Source organism: Paroedura picta, chromosome 5, assembly GCF_049243985.1.
Source record: "Paroedura picta isolate Pp20150507F chromosome 5, Ppicta_v3.0, whole genome shotgun sequence".
Classification (NCBI taxonomy): domain Eukaryota; kingdom Metazoa; phylum Chordata; class Lepidosauria; order Squamata; family Gekkonidae; genus Paroedura; species Paroedura picta.
The window spans coordinates 101598957-101623845 of record NC_135373.1 but is presented as its reverse complement, the minus strand read 5'-3'; the positions used below and the strand labels follow the sequence as shown (position 1 = coordinate 101623845).

Below are 24889 nucleotides of genomic sequence, written 5' to 3'. Positions count from 1 at the left end.
TTTATTTTGTTTCAATGTAAAAATCATATGAATGCATGAGGATCCATTTAAAATCACCGAGATCTGACTTTTACCCACTCCTACCAGTTCCTAATCCCAGGTAATAACTCAGAAAGGGGAAACTCAAGGACCATCACATGGTTTTATCTTCCTTCACCTGTTCCAGCATTGTCTCTTGTGGGTTCAAGCCAGCTAAGCCCCAGAGACAGTGCAATGCAAGAGTAAGGTGACCAGATTGTCTCACTTTTGGAGGGACATCTGTGGGCACCTGGCAAATTATACTTATGTTGAAATTTAAAATATATATATTACAATACTATTTTTGCATTCTAGGAAACCTTTTATTGCTCCATATAGACCACATTTTAAATCAAGACCCCCCCCCCCCTCGGGTCAATGGTGTCCCGCTTTACCAATGTTAAAGTCTGGTCACCTTATGCAAGAGTCAATATGAAGCAGATCACCACGAGCTGCCTTCAGATACAAGCTGTGGGCAGAAGTGCCAAAGCAATCTCCCCCACCCTGTGTTGTTTGCATGTGGCCTACTCAGCCAGGCTTTGGGAGAGCCATGCACCCATTGGCTGAAACACGCCACTTTTCTCCTCCTGGAACCGGTATAGGCCGCAAAGTTAGTCACTCATTCTTTTCCCCGCCCAGGTTCGACGGTTTGTTTACTTCTTTAAAAAGGAGTTGCCATTTTAGACCCGCCTCCCTTCCTCTTCCCTATAGGCTGAAGTCCTTGTCACGTCAATCCAGTCTTCAACGATGCGATTCCCATTCGACGCATCCCTTTGGCGAGATGCCACGTGGGTTTCTTCTGGCAAAATCAGCGAATACAGGAAAGCCGACCGGGCTTCCAGTTCCGGCATACTTCCTCCCCCACCCACCAACCCCGGAAAGTCTAAGGGTCATGTTCCGATAGGCCATAAGAGGAACGCACCCTTCCACTTGGCTACGGTAACGGGTCGTCATGGTAACCCAACCCTGCCCTGGATTCCCGCGGGCCAGTAAGGGAAGTCCCCGCCCCCCAGCCCTCCAATCCCGACCATTCCCGAAGCCTGCCTAGCCGCTGAGGCCCAGCGCGTGGGCACGCCAGGCCGTCGCGCCCCTCGATTGGTCCGCGGCTGCCCCGCCCCTTGCGCTTTCCTCCTGGCGGCGGCGGCGGCGGCGGCGGCGGCAGGGCCGGTGGTGGGGGCGGCGGCGGCGGCATGGCGGGCTGCAGGCGGCTGAGCGGGCCGGGCCTGCGCGAGGTGCTGGGGGAGGCGCAGGGGGTGCTCTTCGACTGCGACGGCGTCCTGTGGACCGGGGAGCGCGCGGTGCCCGGCGCGGCGGAGCTGCTGGAGCGCCTGAGCCGCAGCGGGAAGGCCACGCTCTTCGTCTCCAACAACAGCCGCCGCTCGGTGGCCGAGCTGGAGCGCCGCTTCTCGCGCCTGGGCTTCCGCGGCGTGCGAGGCGAGCAGGTCTTCAGCTCCGCGCTCTGCTCCGCGCTCTTCCTGCGGCAGCGCCTCCTGTTCGAAGCCGGGCCCGCCGGGGACTCCTCCGCCGCGCCGCCCCCGGGGCCCGTCTTCGTGCTGGGCGGCGAAGGGCTGCGCGGGGAGCTGCGGGACGCGGGCCTGCGCCTGGTCGGGGAGGAGGACGACGACGAGGAGCGGGCCCCGGTGCGCGCCGTCCTCGTCGGCTACGACGACCAGTTCACCTTCGCCAAACTGTCCGAGGCCTGCGCCTACCTGCGCGACCCGCGCTGCCTGCTCGTGGCCACCGACCCCGACCCCTGGCACCCGCTCAGCGATGGGCAGCGCACCCCAGGTGAGTGAGGGAGGGAGCCGCGCCGCAAGAGTGCTTCTGAGCATACGCAGACGGCCTTTCCCTCACTGCAGCCTGCCCCAACGGCTCGGTTGCGGAGACGAGGCTTTCAGGCCAACAGGCGTCGCAAGGCGGAGAGGGGAGGGCGAGCAGCGGTTCTGACCAGGAGGTCTGCCTGCCTGTTGTCTGGCTTAAAGCCCCCGTTACTGGAAGTAGCTGGCCTGAAAAATCCGGGTGATTAGGTCGCCCTGTATTTAGTTTTTAATATCTGAACTCTATGAATGAATGTGACTCAGTGGCAGAGGGGTAAATTTCCAGAAATCTTGAATCATTAGGGGGAATTTTCCTGTTTTGATGTGTAACATGACCCAGTGCTTGCACAGTGCTTACCTTTACTTCCTAGGTAGGAGATCCTGAGCTCTCTTCCTGATCAATAGAATGCATTGGATTTACAAAAAAAAAAAAGACAGCTGCTCACAACTTGCAGTTCCCAGAAAACTGATCCCAGTTGTATGGATTATGGAAACAATATCTTCTTGAGTGCTTACAAGCTTGTCATCTTATGGCCAAGGTTTCCTGAACACGGAACCACCACCTATAGCAGTGGTCCCCAATAGCAGTTTGCCACCTAGGATTCAACTGTAAAATGTACCAGTCTGCAGTATTCTAGACCCAGATTGATGTAGGTTTTTTTTAGCTCCTTTCAGAATTCTGCTTCCAAGTTCAAGACAGTTCCAAAGTTTACAAGTTTACCTCCATGTCCATCTTTACCATCCAGCACTTTGTACAAGTGACAATAAAAGGTGTGCACCATAAGGATTAAAGTGGAATAAGTTGCAGTACCTTTTGGGGTGTCAGCTTGTGGAATGAAAGCTGTGTAAGATCTCTCTGACTTCTAAGACCTTGGAACCTCTTAGACCTATGAACAAGTTGGCTTTAGCTTCTTGCTTTAATCCTCCTATTAGTGCTTGGTTTTTATCAAGGTGATAACTCTGTCTGGTCTATTCCACTTCAGACTGCACTGGGGTGCTGTCTTGCTGAGTAACTGAATGTTCCTTCGCCTCTTTGCAGCACCCATCTGCAATCTGCAGTGGTTCAGCCCAAGGACAAGGCTTATCTCTTCAATGAGAATGGAGCCTAATTACTCCTACTCTGCTGTGATTTATGTGGGTTTTTCTGTTCAGGGGTTTCTGCTGTTAACTTTATCAAAGTGATTCAGATGGATGGCTGTGTTAAGGTGAGAAGCAGTGGATGCACAGATACTTATCCTGGATGCTTGTAGCTAAACCTGCATTGAACAGGGGGTTGAACGAGATGGCCTGTGTGACCCCTTGCAGCTCTGATTCTAAGTGTTTTCTCTTTCAGGAACTGGGAGTCTCACTGCTGCAGTTGAAACAGCATCTGGGCGCAAGGCGATGGTAGTTGGGAAGCCAAACACATACATGTTTGAGTGCATTGTGGAGCGCTTTGGTGTGGATCCATCCCGCATGCTCATGGTGGGTGACCGGTTGGAGACAGACATCCTGTTCGGCAAGAACTGTGGCCTTGAGACGGTCTTGACCCTGACAGGGGTCTCACGCCTGGAGGAGGCACAAGCTTACATGGCCAGCGACAGCCCTGCTACAAAGGACCTGGTGCCTCATTACTATGTGGACAGTATTGCAGACTTGATACCAGGCCTGGATGAGTAAGAGGGAATGTGGGTGGACAGAGGGTCCCAGTCCCTGTCCAGATTGCCACCCTTTCCTGCTGAAGTCTCTCCCTCCCTCCTCCCTTGATTCTGGCTTTATCACATTCCAGTGTTTATTGGGCAGGAATGAAGAGAGAAGGGTTACTTCCCCCTTTCTTTTTGGAGCTCATTCCATTTTCATTTTGACCCGAAGGGAACAAGGGATCATATGTAAGAATCAGTATTTTCGATGAAGCCAGTGTTTTATTTATTTGTTCCTCTTGCCCTTCTCTTGGTGTAGTACAGCTACATTATTTATTTTGATCCTTTGGTTGTTCTTTAGCCACTAGGGGCCTTTACCGTTGTCCTCTGCATTATTTTAAAGCACCCCAGTGTGCTTTTTGTGGCATTTGTTGTTCTAAAGCTTTAATGAGGCAACATTTGTACCAGTGTTGTTTTTAATCGCTGCTGCCATTACATGCTAGCGTCAGGATTTGTTATCCCAGAACCCTGAATACATTCAATGGGGAACATTGGAAAGCCTGGTCAGAAGTAACATTGCATCCCCAAGCTATTGGGTCTTGGGGTAATTCCTGCGGGAGACACATTTTAGCAGATGCTTAAAATTGATGCAAGTAGAGGCTAACAGTTTCGACCTGTCCGCTTCATGGCATAAGTCCTAAGCAAGCTGCACATAGGATCCATTCTTACATTACAGTGCTTCTGCATGCATCCACACGAATTGCTGTGAAAGGTTCTGTGTGGCACGCATTCTCAACTGGTTCAGTCAGGGGTAATTCCCAGGTTGCTGGACTTGGGTTCTGTATAATTTATTAAACTGTGAATAAAATATGAAGGAATGTTTTTATGTCACATCATCCCGAGAGGTTTCTTAGGTAACAGAATTTTTATCAGTCCTGTTCCATTTTGACATGTTGGAAGAGGACTGCTATTGTAAGGAAATAGTGAACTATTTTTGTGCCATGATGTTCTGAACTGGTTATCATTACTTCTCAGTAATCTTCCGCAGTAGTCTCCAAATGCTCTTTGACTGCAGAGGCAGGGATACATTCAGGTTTCTCTCTCTCCCCCCCCCCCGCTCCTTGACTGGGTAGACCAATGAGACACTGCAGAAAATCATTTCACTCCTGACCCTGGTATAGCACCATCCATGGCAAAGGATGAACCACTTGGTCCACCCTCTCTTTGCCTTGCTCCAGGTTGTTTGGTTTGTGGGATAGTGCTGGCATTCCCAGTTCTGTGAGTGTGCCACATCCTCCAGAAATCATTCCTTGCTGCTTGTCTTTTTATTGTTTAACATGTATTTATTAAAGTGTTTGTATTAAATTATGCTGATCAATTGTGCCAAGGTGTGAATGTAGCCTCTGAGCCCACTCACTACTTGTACCTCGTTGTTGTTGTTGTGATTTTCTGACAATTGCTGTCATTCTGCATATAATAAACTGCAGGCGTGAGATGGAACCAAGTTTCTCATTCAACTCTTTAATCAGTTGCTGTGCATTTCCTGAAATCAGAAACCAACATACACATGAATAAATACTTTGACCATCCTAACAAAAGTGATCCTATTGAAGGGGTGGGGGAGTTGAGTCAAAGCAAGACTACCTAGTAGACAGTATTAAACTTGCACTTAGGCTCATATTAGCCAGTCCTAGTTCTGGACAGTACTAGGGTTTGTGTGTGTGGACTTAAAATGCATACAGTGTCCCATTTGATAAAATAACTGAGAACCTGGATTTAAGATCTTCAAACAGCAGCTGGACAGATATTTACCATGGATGTTTTAGAGTGATCCTACACTGAGCAGAGGGTTGGACTAGATGGCTGGTACAGCCCCCATGTGACTCAATAGATCTATGAAATCAATAATTATCAGCTGGACACAGGCTCAAAGTATGACCTAGTCATGGAGACTGGATGGGTGCTACACTACATCCAAATCATGTCCAGGCGCCTAAATAATGAAGGAAAATACCTCTAACTGAAATTCTCATCTCTGTAGAAATGCACCCTCAGAAAAGTCTGCCTTGATATTGTCCAAATTAAAGGAAACCAAATTTTCTATAGAGTAGAAGAGTGTATGTAAAGGCCACGCTGTCTTCTTTCGAAAGGAGATGCTAAGTTTAGCTTCAAAAAGAAACATTATTTTCTTGGAAGATATTGTTTCAGGTCTTTTATTTCTTAAAACAGTACTATGCATAATATTTGTTTCGACATTTCTCATCCTCTGCACAAGGCACAAAAATAAATAAAAATAGCTATGAATTACCTTCATCTTTTAACTCTGGGTGGAGAAAAACATACAAACAAAAAATGTGTCAGCAGGAAGTGTTGTACTAGACTCCTCATCTTCTCCACAAACAAACTTGAAGTGGTAAGGGTAGAGATCCTCACCTGGACCATTCATGCACTGGGAACTTCACTGTTCCAGCTCTTGTGCACAAGCACAAATCGGGGATGGATGAGGTACACCAGGCCAAATGCTCCCCTGTGTGGGTGCAGAAAGATATGGAGCAACCTGCCACAACTAAAAGTCCAGCCTGCAGCCTGGCATAAAACCTCCAGTGCATAAATGGTCCTGGTTTATTATTTCTTCTCTGGCTTGGTTCCTACAAAAAACAAAAGAGTGAAACATTTTGCTCCAAATTTAATTCAGTGATCTTTCACTATGAAGTTTAGATCTTAAAGGTGACATAGAACTTCCAGTACTTTAACACTGACAACCAGACACCTTTCTTTTAACAGAAGGAAGATGTAAGAGGTTCTGCCAGCTAGACAGTTGTCTCTCTCTGGATAAAAGAGAGATTGAAGGAGACACCATCCTGCTTTGTTAAGTGAGATTCTTTACAGGAGATTCCAGTTGCTGAAATTAAACTGGTAGAGTGTGAGGAGAGATTTTAAATTAATTTACTGTGAGAAAAGATTTATTTTGCCTAAACAACTTGAGAAATTAAAGATGTCATTATAAAGGCCTTTTAAATTCATTTGTGATCTATGGGTACCCTCTGATGGACAAAATTAACATGATAAATTTAAAGAACAATTAGAAGGCAGTTAACTCCTTAAATGACCAGAAAGGAATTAATACTGAAAAGGATGTTATAAATTTACTTCAAAACTTATTTGAACCATTTGAAATGAAAATTAAACAAAAATTTTACCTTTTTGAGTAACATATACAAGAATGAAGACTGAATCTTAGGGAACTAAAATGTATGATGAAATTAATTTATTGGGATAATATCACAAATTTATCAGAGGACATGAAAAAAAATGCTAAAATCTAGAATTGGGATACTAGATCAGACTTAATAAACTAAGAAATATAATCAAATCTTGATACCCTGGCACTGCTTCCATTAAAAATTAATTTAAGATTATTGAAATTATTCAGAGTTAAAGAGGAAGTAAATTAACATAACAGATCAAAAGGACAAGGCTCTCTGAAAATGCTACAAGACTCCTATATTTTTGCTGTTACATTGGCCTCGAATTTAAACCCTTTGGTTTGCACAATCAGCTTTGCTTTCTATGAATTCACTGCTGTTAGTAGGTGATAATCACCAGTTTCTCCCTCTCTGTTCTGAGAATGTAAATGCCATAGAATCGACTTTTTTTTACAAGCACAAAAGCAAATACGTGCAAATACGTGTTTCATGTATCGTTGACTAGTTTTAATGTAAACCGCCCTGAGCCTTCAGGGAGGGCGGTATATAAATCTAAATAAATAAATAAATAAATAAATACCAGGAGGAGGGAGAGAGAGGTGCAACTGCTGTATCTTTTATTACCTTAGGACATTTATACTTTTGCTCTCCGAGAAGTAGGGAAAAAGCTGAAAATAGAAAATACCTGATTCTATGGCAAAAACAAAAGAGAGAACCAAAGAGTGGCTAAGGGGGGGGGGATCAGAAAAATTATGGGAGGAATTATATCAGATAATGATCATTTGTGTATATTGTATACATGCAGCACATTTTCAAGTACATTTTTAATTGAGTTATTCTTTCTAATGCTCATGTACTTTAATATATGCAATACACTGCTGAATAAATCAATATTGCAAAGTTTTAACTTTTCTACAAGATGGGTGTTTTCTATTACCAGCTTTTCCCCTACCTCTCGGAGGGCAAAAGTATAAATGTCCTAAGGAAATAAAAGATACAGCAGTTGCATCTCTCTCTCTCCTCCTGGTATTGCACATATTTGCTTTTGTGCTTGTAAAAAAAAAATCTGTTGATTCTATGGCATTTACACCAGTATTTCCTCACTGACCCTCCCTCCTGTGCATGTGTTTTGAGTATGTGTTTTGCATAATTGTTGTTTTTATGTATATCAAAAGTTTCAAGTAAGCTTTTTTAGTTTGTGTTTTGGGAATCCTAAAATGGATGGAAAAGAATAAAACAATTTTAAATAAATAAAAATATGCCAGAGAGCACCATTGTACGCACTAAATTATACATATAATTTTCATATTGTTAAAGAAGTAAAAGAAGTTTGCTTAATGAAATAAGCTAGATTCAAGTGGGTAGCTGTGTTGGTCTGAAGTAGCACAACAAAATTTGAATAAATCTATGTTGGTCTTAAAGGTGCTATCGGACTCAATTTTTGTTGTAATAAAATAAGCAGTAAAGGTAAAGGTATCTCCTGTGCAAGCACTGAGTCATGTCTGACCTTTGGGGTGATGCCCTCTAGTGTTTTCTTGGCAGACTCAATACGGGGTGGTTTGCCAGTGCCTTCCCGTCATTACCATTTACCCCCCAGCAAGCTGGGTACTCATTTTACCGACCTTGGGAGGATGGAAGGCTGAGTCAACCTTGAGCCGGCTGCTGGGATTCTCAACCTCATGGACAGACAGCTTCAAGACAGCATGTCGCTGCCTTACCAGTCTGCGCCACAAGAGGCTCTAAAATAAGCAGTACTGACATTTAAATTAATCCAAAATTCCAATTATCCCTGGCTTTAGAATTTCTGGAAATGTTATTTCTTTAGTATTATTCTATTAGAAGTGATGGGGATTTCTTTGAATATGCTGGGCCTCTCTAGCTCCACATTGTACCAGACATCTGATTTATGAACCAGCATCATTTTTCAGCACATGGATTATCTCCAAGCTCCTCTAGGGGGAGCCGGATGCTCATCTCTACCATTTTATGCCAAATAGTATAGCTGGAAGGGAGAGTACAAAATGTTATTTTGTACAGTTGCTACTGTTATTAATAGATTGTACTTAGGTGCTCTCTTCCCCAGGAATGGACAGCCTGTCAGACCGCAGGCTTCAAAGAACTAATCTGTTTTGCTCCACAGGGATTAATGAATACATTTTGGATTCTGAGTAGAACGGAAGGAGGGCCAATGCTGCAGGGATCCAAGTGGGCCAGTAGGCAGAACAGATTGGAGAAAGCTCTTATAGTGTATCAACCTGGATTTATCTCAGAGGCCTTGGCTAGGCACCCCTCTGCCATGGAGTCATTGTCTGGCCCTGGACAAATCATGTCAGCTCAGTTTCTGAACCTGCACACACGAGGGGCATCTGTTTCTGTTGCAAAAAACAAATTAAATCTAGACAAATACTTGGTGGCCTATTATAGGAAAGACCCAGCAGAAAAATGTAATGAAATGCAATTTGCGGTTATCATCAATTCCCAGCTGGTTTCTATAGAAATGGAAGGTATTGCCATCTTAGGCTTGTGCACTATTGCTTTTATAAAAGGTACTTAATCTTCTTCTTCATAATCTTCTTCTTCTTATTATTATTATTATTGGATTTATTTCCCGCCACTCCCTGTAGGATCCTGGCAAGTAACAATAGTCTTTGTCCCCATTAAAATACCTTAAAACAATCTCATTTTTATTTATTTATTCCCTCAGTTTGTATCCCAGCAGCGCCAGCTCATGGTGGCTTACAACACTTTAAAATTACAATATTAAATACAATATTAAAATGTTAAAATCCATAACAAAAACTTTAAATACATCCCGACAGCATCCCACGCAGCATTAAACAACAGTCTGCAACCAGCTCAGTGATCTCTCTAGCAGCAGAGGGGTGTTTTGGTTTAGAGGTGGGGCCCAAGATGACCCTGAGTCCCTATCCTGGCCTCAACCCAATGCCTGTCAGAAGAGCTCCATCTTACAGGGCCTTTAGAAGGTACATTTGGCCTGTATAAAATCTGCAGCCTATTTTGCAGGGCTTCCCCTCCAGAAAACAAAAACTCAAATAGCAACCTCCCTTCCCCCCACCACCTTTGCTTGATCTGCCCATACACTGTGCAAGGTCACAGTATTTCACCATGTTTCTGTTTCCAGGCTTTTCTGGTTCCTGATCAGATTCCATGGCACAAGCCTACAGTTACTATTTCCTTTTCATTTGAGAGTGCAAAGATTTAACCTGGAAATGTCTACATCAGTTATCTTTATTTGCTTCTTTCCCAAACCAGAGTCAGGACTGGTTGTTTGCAGCCAACCCTAACCCAAGGGCAGCCATATTGGCCACTCCCTATTCTCAAAATTCTGAAAGTGTCTACAGCTTTAATAAGATGCTGGAGACCCCTGTTTGACATGCAAAGAACATACTTTACCACTGAACCCCGCCTCCCTCAGTACCTCCTTAAGGCTCTGCAACAAATCTTGCGAAGTGTAGTTGCACCAAGAGACTCTGCCAGACATACAGTCTTGCTCAACTTGTAACAGCTACTAACTAGCAATAGCAAGCCAAACAGACACACAGGCATCTGGGAACAAAGCCCACAACCTAACCAGCTAACTAGATTGGTCTCCTTGTGTGACCACCACACAAGAGAACCAAATAATGTTAGCCATATTATCAAAGACTCATTAATTGGCAGGTCCACAAACTTTGGTAAAGGGTATTCTTCAAACATGATTAGGCTGTCACCAGCCAATCATGTTTTACAGAAAAACACATCAGTCTCTCAGAGAATGACTGAGAATTCATGTACAAAATGCATACACTAAAAAAATCAGTGTAAAGAATCAGGAGGAGGAATTCCATCTACCTGGATTTTCAATCTTGTGGTGAGTACACTTAAGGAAAACAAAAAGGGGAAAAATGCCAGGTGATAGATGACTATTATATTATTTATTATAGTTTTATTATCGCTGTGGACAGTTCCACACCCTTGACGAAGTCTACACATCAAAATGCATAGGGACTTCATATAATAAAACAATCCTCTGTCGCCTGACATTTTCCATTTTAGCTTTGTTGACACATTGCTAGGTGTGGCCTAGCTTTTCTTTATCCTTGGATACTTAAGCTAAAGGTGTTTTGTGGCAGATAAAAACACAAAGCTGTTAGACAGAATTGACACTATCTCTTGGCTTGAGTTGAAGACATGGTGTGTATGTGGGTTAATGCAAAGTATGAATACAAGCAAGAATTGTTCTGTGTAATAATGCAGGCCCTATGTGATAGATAAGATATTGGGAATCTTGGCATATCAGAGCTTGTCATCTCCTATTAAGCCAGTCTTTCTGAATTTAAGTGACTGCATCACGTGCAATACCCTCTGCTATCAACATTTCTAAAAAATATTTCACCTTCTCAAAGATGTCCTCACCAACTCCTGTCACCCAGAGACATCTAACCCCTTTGTTGCATAACTGCTGAAGGCCCATGGGACTCTTAGTCTTGCTACATCAGATTAATATTATTACACTTCTAAACCTTCTCTCCATTAACATGGAAACAATGCTATGGAGAACAGTTTAACTGAACCCTTTCCTAGGAAAAAAACACTGAAAGAAAAATGGGAATGGAAGGCAATATTGATGGATAGTCTTTGGAAAGAAGACCACCACCACACAGAACTGCATGAGAAAAGAGGCCAACAATGTAGCATTGTTGTGAAGGCAAGGGACTGGAGGGAAGGAGCAAAAAAAGGGACTGCTATTTGGGTGATGGAGCAGAAATTCCAGCAAAGAAACAGGAGAAAAGAACAGAAAGAAATATAGGAACCCTTATGACCAGGGGACAAAGAAATGATGGAGAGAATCTGCAGGGGGGTGGTATAATGGTGAAAACCAAGGGAAAGGGAAAGTAGACTGAAAGGGTACAGAATTGAGCAAAGAAGAGGAAGTCATTAATACAGTGCTTGACAATCATTGAATGATGTCCTTCAACAAGATGTGAAAGCAGTAACGAATTCAGGGGGACCCACCCCTTAGTGAGGAGACCAAGTGGTCTTGCAAAAGTGCTGGTGAAGGTGAGGGAGAAATCATTTTAAAATAAGCAGCAGAAGAAAGGTTAATAGCCAGAGTGATGTGGTTGTCATCTTTTTTTATCCTTTAGCTGGCGATTGGTGGAGCAGATTGTCTTCTCAGTCAATATGGTGCTGTAGGTGCCGCTGGATTTTTTGCCTTGTTTATGTTTCCACTCTTGACAATTGGTGGCAGTAGTTTTGGCCATATGGATAGTCAATTGCTGGTTACTAAGGTCTTCCTTGATCTTTTTAAGCCATGTTTTCTTGGCCAGTCATTAGATGTTCCATTCAGTTGGTCGTACTCACCAGAGGAGTTTATGAGGCAGTCTGTTGGTGTTCATTCTGCAGACATGGCCAAAGCATTGCAGTCTGGATTTGTTCTTTAATTTGTGGCTGCTTGTCACATTTTGTCTGAATTGTCTCATTTCGATTATGAAAACACAGACACCCAGAATCTTCAGAAGGCCTCACATTTGGAAGGTCTTGAGTTTGTTTATGTCAAGTTTTAGTAACGTCCATGTTTCTGATCCAAATAGGAAGAAATTGCAGGATTAGTGTCCGGAAGAGACAAACTTTGGTCTGGAGAAAGATGTTCATCTTCTTCCAGAGACCTAAGTATGAACCTAAGTATTCAAATTCGTTGACTTGCTCAATTTGGGCTCCATTGAGGTATACATTTGTTCATGATCCATCTGTGGTTATGTTCACATTTATTTTTAAGCCATAAGATTGGCCTTAAACAAAAGGGTGGCATGGTGGTTAAAGCATCAGATTAGGATCTGAGAGACCCTTGCTTGTGGCATGGAAGCTTGCTGAGTGACCTTGGGCCAGTCCCATCTACCTCACAGGGTCATTGTGAGGTTACATGGAAGAGAGGGGAACAATGTAAGCTGTTTGGTTCCCCATTGAGGAAAAAGGTAGGATAAAAAATTAAATAAATACCTTCATGTAGGAATCTGGAGTCTCTTTGCCATGAACCAGATGTCTAGAGATTTTTAAGCCACGTGGGAAAACTGTTTCCCTGCTTTCTGTGGGGGCAACGTGGGACAAAAATGAAATACATGCAGTAGTTGCTTTCCAGCCAAACCCAAACTTTATTTTATTGCTTTAGAAAATATAAATATAATACACCAGTTTTAACTTCGTCAGTTACTGTGCCAAAATATATCTTTGCGAGCTATATCTTTCTTGGTCTTTCTAAGCCACCAGAAGCTTCCATAACTGAACAGTCATGGCAATGAGGATTGAGTTAGGAGCCTGGGGATTCATTTGATCTAAGCAAGTTCTGCTACAAACACTGTTTTGTGCTTCTTCTCTTGCCATGGGGGGGTTGGTGCCCCACTTTGAGCCAGTCAATCTGGCCATACAAACTCACACCACAATAACTCCAAGACCAGATCGATTCAGGTGGGCAGCCTTGGCACCTTTAAGACCATCCAAGCTGCTTAGGAAGCTTCAACTTGTGCATATTGCCACAGCTCTATCACTGCTGAGGTCAAAGCAGAGTTGTCAGATTACACTAATGCTGCCATCATTTAATTTGTGACCAGGTTCAGTTGTGGGTGCTGGCTATTACTGATGACACCTGCCGCATCTTGGGAGCTGCATTAGCCATAGCACTGCCTGTCCACTTAATGCTTTGCCGTGCCATTCATCCAAGCAGTTTTCTTTCAATCTGTTACAATCCATGCTGGGGCTTTTTCACTGTTACCTCCTTCCCAGTGGAACAATTTACCAAGGGAAGTTAGAAGAGTGACTACACTAAGGAGCTTCCATGCATTGTCTAGTGCAGAACTATCTAGGAGGGCTTTTTTGTATACTGCCCTAATGTTTTTAACATTCTTTTATAGATGGTCTATTGCTATTTATGAATTTTAACATTTTATTATTATTTACTATTCAAGTTTTATTATCAATTGGTTTAGTTTGTCATCCACCTTGATTTTTTTTTTAAGGATTAGAAATGCTGCAAATTAAGGAATCAGTCCTTTTTGGAATTTTTAAACAAGCTAAATAACATTCATTGATTGACTGATTGGATTTTTTACCCGTCGCTCTCAGAGTTGATGTGTGGTGGGTTACAATCAAGAATAAAAACCCCAGACATCAAACATTAAAACCATAAAACCTAACAACAACCTGCTCCGGCAACGAGAAGGATAGCACAGCCCAATAATACATGATAACTGAAATACAACTGCTATTTGCTGCAGCCTGTGCTAACTTATGCATAATTTTGAAAATTAATTTGTGGCTAATAAAAGAAAGCTGTATTACCTAGACAGAAATAAGGTAAAGGTAAAGGTATCCCCTGTGCAAGCACCGAGTCATGTCTGACCCTTGGGGTGACGCCCTCTAGCGTTTTCATGGCAGACTCAATACGGGGTGGTTTGCCAGTGCCTTCCCCAGTCATTACCGTTTACCCCCCAGCAAGCTGGGTACTCATTTTACCGACCTCGGAAGGATGGAAGGCTGAGTCAACCTTGAGCCAGCTTCTGGGATCGAACTCCCAACCTCATGGGCAAAGCTTTCAGGCGGCTGCCTTACCACTCTGCGCCACAAGAGGCTCTTAGACAGAAATAGTCTCATGCAATCGCCAATAGAACTTGTGGCATGTAGGGGAATCAAGTCAGGCATGGAAAATACTGTTTAAAATAACGTTTTAACATATACTATGGCATATTAGTTACTGCCAAAAATGATTCAATTAAAGAATGAACATATCCTTGAGAATCTCACGTGTCCATAGTACACAACACAAATACAATAAATAAATAATATTCCCTAGTAAGAGCATGTATTCTGAAAATGTTCTCAGGCAATAGCTGTTGTTTTTAAGAAGTATGTCATTCATTCAAAACCCCAAAAAATGCCCGCTCTTTCTCCGTTGCGAAAAAAAAGGTGTCCTTCCAAGTTCCCTCCCCCGTCAGGAGTGGCACACTGATTTCCATGCTCTGAAGCTCACCTAGCTGGGACAGCCCGTTTGTTGCCTAAAGCGCCCTTTGGCGGTCCTCGTGACGGAAGCCCGCCCTGCCGCTCACACCGCAGCTGTGCTGCTCCCCCTCCCCCTCCCCCTCCCCCTCCCCCTCCCCCTCCCCACGGAGCGCCCCCAGGCCCAGCGCGAGCCCTCTGCAGCCTGCATTCCAAGGAAAGCTTCACCTGCTGCTGCGGAACTCCTGCTTGTTCCGGCTCAACAGCTGCCGGGAGGACAGCAGCGGGCAAGGCTTAGTAAACCTCTCCGGTCTTCCCGAACCAGCAGCCTGGATCACTGCCTGCCTCCAGCGGTCACCAGCCTCCGACGCGCTGCGCGGCACGGGGCATTTGGCCCTGCAGGGGCGCGCGCGGCCAGCTTTCATCATTTCCCGGGCACTGATTCCGAAGCGGCACCTCCTCCCCGCACTGGCACCGCCGGTTCTCTCCCATAGGCGGCCACCCCCACCCCGAAACTGCGGGCTGCACGGCCGACCACCCTACCCCACGGCAACAGGACCATCACTGCCCAACCCAGGAAGAGCCCCATAATAGCATTTGGTGCAAATAACTCACTCCATAAGGGGGGGGGAAGAGAGCTTAAAGCACCAAACAACACTTTCTGGCCCCCCCTTTGGAAAAGGGTCCTCCCAACCCAGGGGGCGGAGCCACTCGGAGACGCGCCCCCTCCCGACAGCTGAAGCCAGACAAGGGCCCGGCGAAGTGGGCGGGGCGCGGGGGAAGGCCAGAGCGAGGCTTTTTGTTCAAACCAGCCAATGGGCGCAGGCCATGGCGCGAGATTGACAGGCGGGGTCAGGTGCGGCCCCTGCCAATGAGCTCTTGGGACAGGGATTTGACAGGCGCACGCACAAAACCCAAGGCCATATTGGGAGCGCGCGGGTCGGGGGCTTCGGTATTGTCGCTGCGGTGGGTACCCCGTCGGCCTCGAGGGTTTCCAGGCGGCTCCGGGTGCCGACGCCCTCACTGCCTCCCTCGCCTCCGGCTTCTGGGACTCTCCGGCCGCCTGGAGGGGCGCTGGGGGCTCCCCCGCTGGGGCCGGCAGCTAACGAGGTGCTGGGTCGGGCAGAAGTGCCTTGCAGACGCGGAGGCGGGAGAAGAAAGCGCCCATTGCGCCCCGTTCTTCGAGTGACTCCCGTCCGGAGCATCCCAGGTAAAGCTTCCTTCTCCTCCGCCCCCTCAACCCGGAGTCACACGCGGGGAGCGGTGCGTGGCCCTCTGGCCTGCCCGCGGGGGAGGGCGAGGCGCGCATGCCGCGCTTGTTGTTCCGGAGAAGTGGGCGCAGCTGCAGAGGGCGAGGGATTCCGGGGCCGCGAGAGGAGGGCGGGTGGGCCGAGGACACCTGGCGCAGCCTCCCGCTTTTGCACGCTTTCTCTGGCGTCGGTGCGCGGGACTTGCTTGCTCCGCAGGAAGCCTGCAGGGCGGCTCGCGAGCCCTAGCAAGAAAAAGCGTCCCGTAAGAGGCTTAGGCGCGACGCATCTGCACCGCAGCCTCAAAGCGGACTTGCCCTTTATTCAACTTGCAATCCCTTTGCTCTCCGCACGCCCGTTGGCTACTTGTCACGTTCTCCATCGTGACAGTCCCTCATGGAGGCACGATTGACATGGATGCTTTTGGGACACGGCTTGCGTGCTTCTGCTCTCCTCCGTTTTATTCTCACCACGACCCTGTGAGGTAGGCCGGGCGGAGAGTGTGTGCCTGGCCCAAGCCCCCTAGCGGGTTCTAAGCGGGCTTCTGCTCTCCTCCGTTTTATTCTCACCGCGACCCTGTGAGGTAGGCTGGGCGGAGAGTGTGTGGCTGGCCCAAGTCCCCTAGCGGGTTCTAAGCGGGCCCTCCAAGCTGCTGGGACCACTGCTCCACGCCGGCGTAGTATCTGCAACAGTGGGGTGGTGGGCTGGGAATGCAATGGGCTATAAATGGGGCGAGTGCTGTTGGTGGCTCCAGGTGAGTGTTTGTAGAGAGGCCCCTGCCAGGAGCTTCCTCCCTGACCTTGGACAGCCGCTCCCTTGAGGGAGCAAAAAGCACTCCCTTCGCCTCTTGCTCAGCTGAGTGAGCCCTGATGTTGCCGGAAGCCGCTGGGTCGGAGCATTGGCATTTTGCTCTGCTCGCCCCCCAACAATGCCGCCGGTCCTGCTCCCTCTTACGGAATTAGCTCTCGTGCTGCACCCCTGCCCGGGTGTGTGTGTGGGGGGGGGGAGATCAGTATGCGCGGTGGTGCCTCGGAGAGACACAGGAAGTGGCTCCACACCAGCCTGCTTCGAAGGAGAGTGTCGAGTTGCCCTTGCTCAGTGCTGCCAGGAGGCCAAGGCGGATCCCAGGAGTAGCGGGCTCGATTTCAGTTGAGGCACCCCAGGGATGGATGCGGTTTCCCAGTGGCGCTGAACGGCTGCCTTTGTGATCTGGCGTGAATGCTCTCGTCTTTTCCTGCCAGTTAGGGGAAGAGGAGCCACTGGAAGGCCGGAGCAATCCTAGAGTAGGGGGAAGTTCTAGCAGCGAGAGAGGACGGGATTTGCAGAGGGGAAAGGTGCTTTGGCAGTCTTTCCAGGTGACCGGGCAGGGAAAGAGGATTGGTGACTTTCCCTCCACTATTGTAAGGAGCAGAAGTGCTGACAGTGTTGTGGTGCAGTTTATTTCCACAGACGTCAGCCATGGCTCCTTACAGCCTCATGACTCCAGCTTCCTGCAGTGTGGGAGAGCCTCTTTCCAGCAAGGTGTGGGTTATAAAGTGGCGCTTGATGCCCATGCAAATGGGATTTCTTGCTGTGACTGGAGCGAAGCCCAGCCAACCCATATGAAGAGGGGAATTTAAAAGTGGGGGCCAGGCTGCGTTTCTGCCACTCAGGCTGTTTTGCATCTTGGCAAGCCTCTTTGCAGGGCGGCTGGCATGGGCTGCTGAAGGGTGGGCAAACCCATGCGAGACCCACCAAACTCCAAACAGTCCAGAGCTTATTCCTGGCCGGGACTTATGTTCTTGTCTTGGCTAAGAGCTCTCTGGCAGTTGTCTGCCAAGTTCAGATGCATTTGGCTGCTGATGCTCTGAAAGAAGTATGTGGTTCACCCTGTCTGCTGGCCTGCTTAGAAACTCACGTGCTCATGCCAACCAGTTAGAGGCACTGATGCACGGGCTCTCTCTCTGTGTTGTAATGACAGCTGCACACAGCCGTGCCCCCTGCTGGACAAGGAAGATACCTCCCCCATCCTGCTTTTTGAAGCACAATCACTGGGCCTGTGTCTAATGAAGCAATCTTACAGTGTGCCTGACTGCTTGTCCTCTGTAGTCTGCTCTTTCTGTGGAAAATTGTCAGAGTTCAGACTGAGAAAGAGGACTCCACTCCCATCACCTGTTTCATGAGATCCTTTAACTGGAAATCCCAGGGATTAAAGCTGGGACTGTGTGCGTGAAAACAGTGTCCTTGATAGCTAAGCTACCTACAGCTCATCTGCAAAGAGAGATCCTTCAACATACCTGTTCCCTCCCTGCTAGTCAGGTGGTGAGCTGCACACCTGTAGCTCCCTGGGAAATCCCAGCTCTCCCTCTCATCCTTCTTGCATCCTTCCTCCAAGTTTAGGATGTAGAGAAGGAACTTACTCCAGGTGGAAGAACTAGGTAGCTCACTTACTTCTGTGTTGTCTGATTAAACTGGTTTCAGTGATCTGGTTTTGCCCAAGGAGCCTAGAAACTATCCCTTTGTAAGTGCTGAAGTAGTCTCTCCACAAAATTCCACGGTTCTCTAGTTCTCAGAGCTAAACTAATTCAAGCTTGTATTTCAGGTATGCTTGGGTTGGTTAAGGCAGGTTTTAAGCAGGAGTTGTCAGAGGAAAAGCCTGTGCCACACATCTTAACATGCCTTACAGTCTAGATGTCTCAGGCTCTAGCAGCATAACCTTTGTTTGTTTACCCCCCCGGTTTCCCACGGAGCGTCTTTGAGCTGGAGAACAGAATAGGGATAAGGCAAACGGGGTTTGATGTATTAATGGTTGTGACAGAAGTGTTGTAACTTACTTGTAGCTGCATTGAGCTGTGTGTGGGAAAGAGATGGCAATAGGCTGATTTGGTAAGGATGTTAGATTTCTTTAGACTGAAAGGGAATTGTGAGAGAAACAGGATAAACTGTTAAATGAAGGGGTAGCTGGAAGGGAAATTACATTTTCGGTGACTGGTCCAACCCCTTATTTATCAGTCTGTTCTGGATTAAAACCAAAGCAAGTGTTATTGAATGCCAATCCCTTTCTCTGAAGTTTGAATGCTTAATGTATATGCATGCTACACTAAAACAAATCCATTCCCCGATTAAGATGTGTGTTTTGAGCAGGCTACAGAACTAGTCCCTGTGAGGTCTTCTTAGATACCTCTAGGAATAGGATCAAAGAAAGGAGGAGACTCTAGGGTAGTTTCATAATATAGTTATGCATAGCAGAATTACATTTCTAAGATGTCCTCTGTCATTGTCTGGTACCAGCAGGTGAATTCACCAGCTTCTTTTGCTTCTTCCCCAGGAACCTTAGCATGACCATGTCCCGGCGAAGCCAGCGCCTTGGCACTGTCCGTTATTACCAAAGTGAGGATGTTGACGACGGGAGTAACAGCAGCGGTGGGAGTTTGCTGCTTGGTGGGCAGCAGGCCATGTTCAAGGACAATTCCAACAGGTATTTGGGAGCAAAAAACAAGAGAACCTGCGCCTTTACCATGACCTGAGTTTCTCATCTTCCTTCGATACCCAAGAAGAAGAAGAGTTGGTTCTTATATGCCTCTTTTCTCTACCCAAAGGAGGCTCAAAGTGGCTTACAGTCACCTTCCCTTTCCTCTCCCCACAACAGACACCCTGTGAGGTGGGTGAGGCTGAGAGAGCCCTGATATCACTGCTTGGTCAGAACAGTTTTATCAGTGCCGTGGCGAGCCCAAGGTCACCCAGCTGGCTGCATGTGGGGGAGTGCAGATCAAATCCGGCCCGCCAGATTACAAGTCCACACTCCTAACCACTACACCAAGCTGGATATTGCTCCCTGGGTTGGCAAGCTAAGGTCTACAAGACAGGGATAAGAAGAATTATAGAATAACAGAGTTGGAAGGGACCTCCTGGGAGGTATTTAGTGCTCTTATGTGTTGTAGCCTGAACTAATTCAAAGTGAACTGAACTATCAAATCTGATTCCACAAAGACACCAAACATCTTGCATTTGGTACAATTTCAGCAGCAGGAATTGAATTTGATCCTCAATATTCCAGATTTCAGAATTTAATATCTGTAACATAAGATATTGTGAGGAAATATGTTGCAGAACTAATATCTGCGCATCTTGATTTTGCATCATTATTGTCAAGGCAATATTGCCTGGAATTTTGCAGACTTATTATCAGACTCCTCATTCTCAACTCTTCAATATCACCCTTGCCAGATTCTCCCTCTTGTGATAATCTTCCGTATTTCCCAGAGTCCTCCCTGATATTTTTTAATTGCCAAGCAGCGGCATGGCTACACCCTCTCTGATGCAGAGCTTCATTGCCACATTGTTTAATGACAATATCAGAGAAGTAGTTTCTTTGGTTCCTTTAGTCTTTCTTTTTAAAAGAAACAAGCTGTGTAGATGCTGGGTGGGCCTGGAGGAGGAGAGCATTCCATCAGCAGGTCCCATGACTGAAAGTACCACCTACCAGGGCCCCATTTCTCAAGCCCAATCCCCTGCAGGGTTTTCCCCTTAACAGCCATTGAATATCAGGTTCTCTGAATGCCTAGCTTTCATGCTTTGCCTTTGGTTTTTCCTGTTGGATATATGTCTTCCCCTTTATATCTCAGCAAGGAGAGGGGTGACTTCCTTTTAAATTGGAAACCCAGAGAATAAAATGGGCACATTGTTAAACATACTTAATTGCCATTTTTAAAAGGAATTGGAAAAGCCCTGGGTGGGGTGGGATGGCTGCTGCAGGGAATTGGGATAGAGAACATGCAGAGTGAACCTGCCCCATAGAAGTCCTGTTGCTGCTGCAGTTGAGAGAAAGACCGTTTTGTCCTTGACTTCACTGGCAATTGGCCTAGAAGGGGGAAAATGCCAGCCAGGATGTGAGTTCTTGTTTTTTCTGGCCTGTGGGCACCCCCATTAGCAACAGATTATTCTTTGGGGAGAATAAATTTTTTCATTTCCTGTTTGACTGTGAGCAGCCGCTGTGCACTGACACCATCCTGGAAACCCACAGCTGCTGCAGAGGAAGCAGGAAGGAAGCGGAATGGGCAAGAGCATGGGGGCAATGTGTTCTCCATGCTCAAGCGCATCTCCTCTGCTCGGGTGGAAGATGTGGAGGCAGACGAATGATGCTGCCACCTGCATAGAATGTTCCTGGCTTTGTTTTGGGCTTTATGCAAAGGATGTGGTGCAGAAATAGCTGCTGGTGCTTCTTAAAGCACATCCCCCATTCTGAACGCGAATCTCTGCACAGACCCTTTGTGGCCTCTGCATCACCCACAAGATCATTCCACATTCTGAGCATAAGCCCAATTCTGGTTGGTTGCCTTCTGAGATGGAAACCCCCGTCCTTACGTTGGGCTTTGCAGTTGCCCTGGCATCCATTAACTGATCAAAAAAATAGCGCTGAGACAGGAAGCCATCACCCCCACAGCAGCTGTGAGCCACTGGGGCTAGCTCAGCGCTTCTGGAACTTCTAGCACTTGGGCGCCCACAGAAGCCTCCTCTGCCTTTGCTGTTCCCCCTAGCATCTGTTCTGTGGATCAGCTCATGCACAGATGCTTGCATGCAGCCCACTGTTGCTCGTGGGGGTGGTGGGGGTGGACTGGGACATCACTTCAACCCCAGCATGAAAGAAGGAGAATGTACCGTTGAGTTCCAGCTGCCTCACAGCAGCCCCAACCATGGGGTGTTCAAGGCTAGAAATGAGCAGAGGCAGTTTGCCATTGCTTTCCTTCCCTGGAGGTCTCCTATCCAAATACCAAGCTAGTCCATTTGGGCCGCCCCAGTGTGAAAAGAGGGACGTGGTAAAACAGTTCAGCAAGGAGACTTGGCTAGGATAAAGCTCTTCCGTGGAAGGCAACAGGATTCTTTCCTTGCCCAAAACACTGAACATGCCTCACTGCATCATTTGAGAATCAGGGGTGCACTGGATTCCTAGGGCCCCTATCAACCCACCTGGCCTTTGAAGGTGAGGGTAAAAGATCTCCCAAGTGCACTGCTTCCCTCTTGGGAAAGGAAGTACAGTGTAATATAAGTGCCATTTCACTATTATCCCACCCTTCCCTTTGTTTAGTAGTATATCCTTTGGCTCAGAGCACCATACCTTTTCCATGGGTCCTTCCACAGCACCTGATTTTGTTTACATGATGAGCTTGTGAGGTTAGACTGAAAAATAGTAAAGCAGCTCTGGGCCCCCCAGTAACTGTCTTCGGGGAACTGGGATCTGAACCTGGGCTCCTTGGTTCATGGACTACAATTCCCATGAGCCCCTGCCAGCATTTGCTGGCAGGGCCTTATGGGAATTGTAGTCTATGGACATCTGGAGGACCATAGGTTGACTACCCCTGGTCTAGTGCATAACAATCCAAGAGATGCTTCACTCCTGCTTTCTTCACAAGTAAGTCAACTGCTATAGAGCAACATTAGATTTGGTATCAGTTAGTGCAACTTTTTGCCTGTAGACAACCCTGGGCGGAAGCGTGCTCTGCATTTCTCTTCCCTGGGTTCCTTTCTTCTCCTATGTCCATTATCATGCCAGTATGTCAACTCATGCCAGTTTCCACTCCTGCAGCCGAAGCATCCGCAAGAAGACAAGCAGCATAAAGCGTCCCTCTCCGGCCCTGAGCCTGGGATCCAATCCTGCTGGGCATACCACCTACTACAGTGAGTCTGTGATTAGCGAGTCCTACCTGAGTGACGGCAGGGGGCGTTCTGCCCGGGCCAGTGCTGCCTTGGATGATCCACAGACCAGCAGTTCTTACTGGAGTGAGTATTCGTCTCTCTTCAGCCTAAATTGCACAGGAGTCCTTCACAACCGGTGTCCCCAGCTGCTGTATTTTATTTATTCCGCAGCTTGCAAAACTGATCTACATCCTGCATGATAATGTCCTTTCTACTGCAGTAATGCATACCTGGTCTGTAGCTTGCCAGTGTAAACACAGTCATTGTGGTTATTCCCTTTTTTGCCTTTTAGTCGTTTTCTTTTCCAAAACTCTGTGAGATAGGTGCTCAGTTACGGGAGGAACAGTTAAAGTGCATAAAAATGTCAACAGTTAGATTGTAGAAGCACTTCCAAGACATTTCTGAGATGTTCTAGTTTGCAAGCAGGCAGTTTTGAATAATATGTTGTGATTGCATTTAAAATGCTGCACAATGGAGTGGTGAAATACCAGGGGAAGATGTGTTTTGCCACAGGATCACATGTAAGGAATATCAGCTGGTAGATGTCTTGGAGACAATCTTGAAAAAAAATATTGAGGGTTTTTCAATGCGCATTTTTTTAGTTGCATTCTTAAAAGCTATGGAAAAAGTTACCAATGTGAAGCCTGTCAGGGAGGAAAAGGGCTGTACAATTTCTGAACTACTTGAATCTGGGAAGAGTTTGAGCCACCCTGGAGCCTTTGGGATCCTGTCACACTTACTCTAGAGAAGAATAAGAATAGTCTAGTTTCTCCCTAAAGAGAGTTTTTTTTCCTGGGTAGATGAGGAATCCTTAGCTAGAAGACGAAGAGGAACAGAGTCCAGTAAAATCAACGGGCTGGCAGAAAGGAAGACCTATGACACCTATGCTTCTTCGTCAGGCTACTCCTCTGAAGATGACTATGCAGGTACAGAAATGCTGTTTCCCCACAGGAGGCCACTGTGAGTCTGCCTTGGGTTTTTTAGAAGTTTGGTTACAAATGAATATATGTTCATCCTTCACTTGTCAAGTAAAATAATTTCAAAACACCTGAGGAAGCCATGTGGATGTGTGCATGTTGTTGGTGTTGCCAACATTAGCCAATATTTCCCCTTATTTGTATACTTCTCTGGTGTTTTTGTTGCTTGGGATTTGACCCATCCTGACAACTAGCAGAATGACCATTTCAGAATTTTAAGATATGGTACCGCCCACATACCTTTTCAAATTTTGAAGCAGTTGGGGGGGTAGTTTTGGCATTTGAAAAAGAAACAGGAGGGGGACAAGCTCACCTGGTCCTGCTGCACCTTGGGCCAAATCCTCACAACATTTTTAAATGGCCAAATTCTTCTCTAAAATTGTGTCCAGTTTGATTCTTGATTTGTTCAACAAGTGTAAGAGAGACAGCCACCTATTTAGTAGCGCTGCCCCCTACTGGGCTAGTGGAAGTATTCTAAAGTAGTTACAATCTGCCCCAAACTTTCTGCCTTCTTGGACGATGCTCGGTCCTGCTTTTTGCTGATATTCCACACTAAAGATGGGATTGAAATGATGTCCTCTTCTCCTGCCTAACAGTTCTGTTTCTTGTAGGTCATTCCTCCTTGGATCAGAATGTCTCTGATTCTGTGATCAGGAATGCGCTCTCCAAAATAGGCTCTTTTCTGTGGCTAGTGCTAACATCACCAGGTAAATTTGGGGAGGGGGGGGGGATATGACTGCTAAGTGTTTTATTCACTGGATTGGTCTTTTGTTGCAAAGACAGTGAGAGCAGAATTATATTTCCAAAACGCACTCCCCTGTATCATTCCCATTTTAGTATATGTGCTGAGCCCTATTTTCAGTTCCAGCAGGGGATGTTCCAAAATCCCAAGGCTGGCATTTAAACTTGAGGAACTGTGCAGTTCCTGAGCTATCCTGTGACTTCTGGCAGCCCCTGGACTCTGGTTGCAAGAGAGTCACAGATTTCTGTGACTGGGACGTGCCACTGAGGAAGTGAGAACAAGGAAGGAGGCAAAGCCACACTGGGATGAGCGGATGCAAGTCAGACCTCACTCTCCGTGTTCAGATTGTGGCTCAATGCAGAAACAGACAGCACTCACTGCAATGCTTGAATAAGATTAATATGCAGCTCTCATACACTTGCCTCAGAATGGAAGAAGGTAGCATATTGCTTTATGTGCAAAGTAATTGTCATTGTCAGTTGTGGGCATTGTACTTCAATTCACATTTAATTCTGTATTTGAATCCAATTTCATACCTGCAGGAAATCTTCTCACATTGATTTAAATATCAAGGGTATGTGGCAGGGAATACTGGTGTGCAT

The 24889-nt window shown here is 46.5% G+C and overlaps 2 protein-coding genes and 1 long non-coding RNA gene across 3 annotated transcripts in view; 2 read left to right on the top strand and 1 right to left on the bottom strand.

The window, feature by feature from the left end:
- The first annotated feature begins 882 nt into the window (after window positions 1-882).
- Window positions 883-4954, top strand: PDXP (pyridoxal phosphatase). Its single transcript, XM_077339561.1, has 2 exons — window positions 883-1806; window positions 3169-4954. Exons 1-2 carry the CDS (start codon window positions 1209-1211, stop codon window positions 3492-3494), a joined length of 924 nt encoding a protein of 307 aa, XP_077195676.1. The 5' UTR covers window positions 883-1208; the 3' UTR covers window positions 3495-4954.
- Window positions 4862-15412, bottom strand: LOC143838369 (uncharacterized). The gene is made up of 4 exons (XR_013231367.1): window positions 14878-15412; window positions 12661-12746; window positions 5763-6102; window positions 4862-4997 (listed from the first exon to the last, which is right to left on the bottom strand). It is a non-coding gene; the product is annotated as an uncharacterized LOC143838369 (long non-coding RNA).
- A 165-nt stretch (window positions 15413-15577) lies between these two features.
- SUN2 (Sad1 and UNC84 domain containing 2) overlaps window positions 15578-24889 on the top strand; it is a 29951-nt gene continuing 20639 nt past the window's right edge. The window contains exons 1-5 of the mRNA XM_077339558.1: window positions 15578-15859; window positions 19204-19353; window positions 22459-22652; window positions 23369-23494; window positions 24157-24252. Of these exons, the coding sequence (XP_077195673.1) occupies window positions 19214-19353; window positions 22459-22652; window positions 23369-23494; window positions 24157-24252 (556 nt within the window). The 5' untranslated portion in view covers window positions 15578-15859; window positions 19204-19213. The remainder of the gene's footprint in view (window positions 15860-19203; window positions 19354-22458; window positions 22653-23368; window positions 23495-24156; window positions 24253-24889) is intronic.

Bases quoted from the DNA above. Each gene is read 5' to 3' on its own strand.
- PDXP (XM_077339561.1), top strand. From the start codon at position 1,209: ATGGCGGGCTGCAGGCGGCTGAGCGGGCCGGGCCTGCGCGAGGTGCTG. The intron at 1,807-3,168 runs GTGAGTGAGGGA...TTTCTCTTTCAG, and splicing joins CGATGGGCAGCGCACCCCAG to GAACTGGGAGTCTCACTGCT.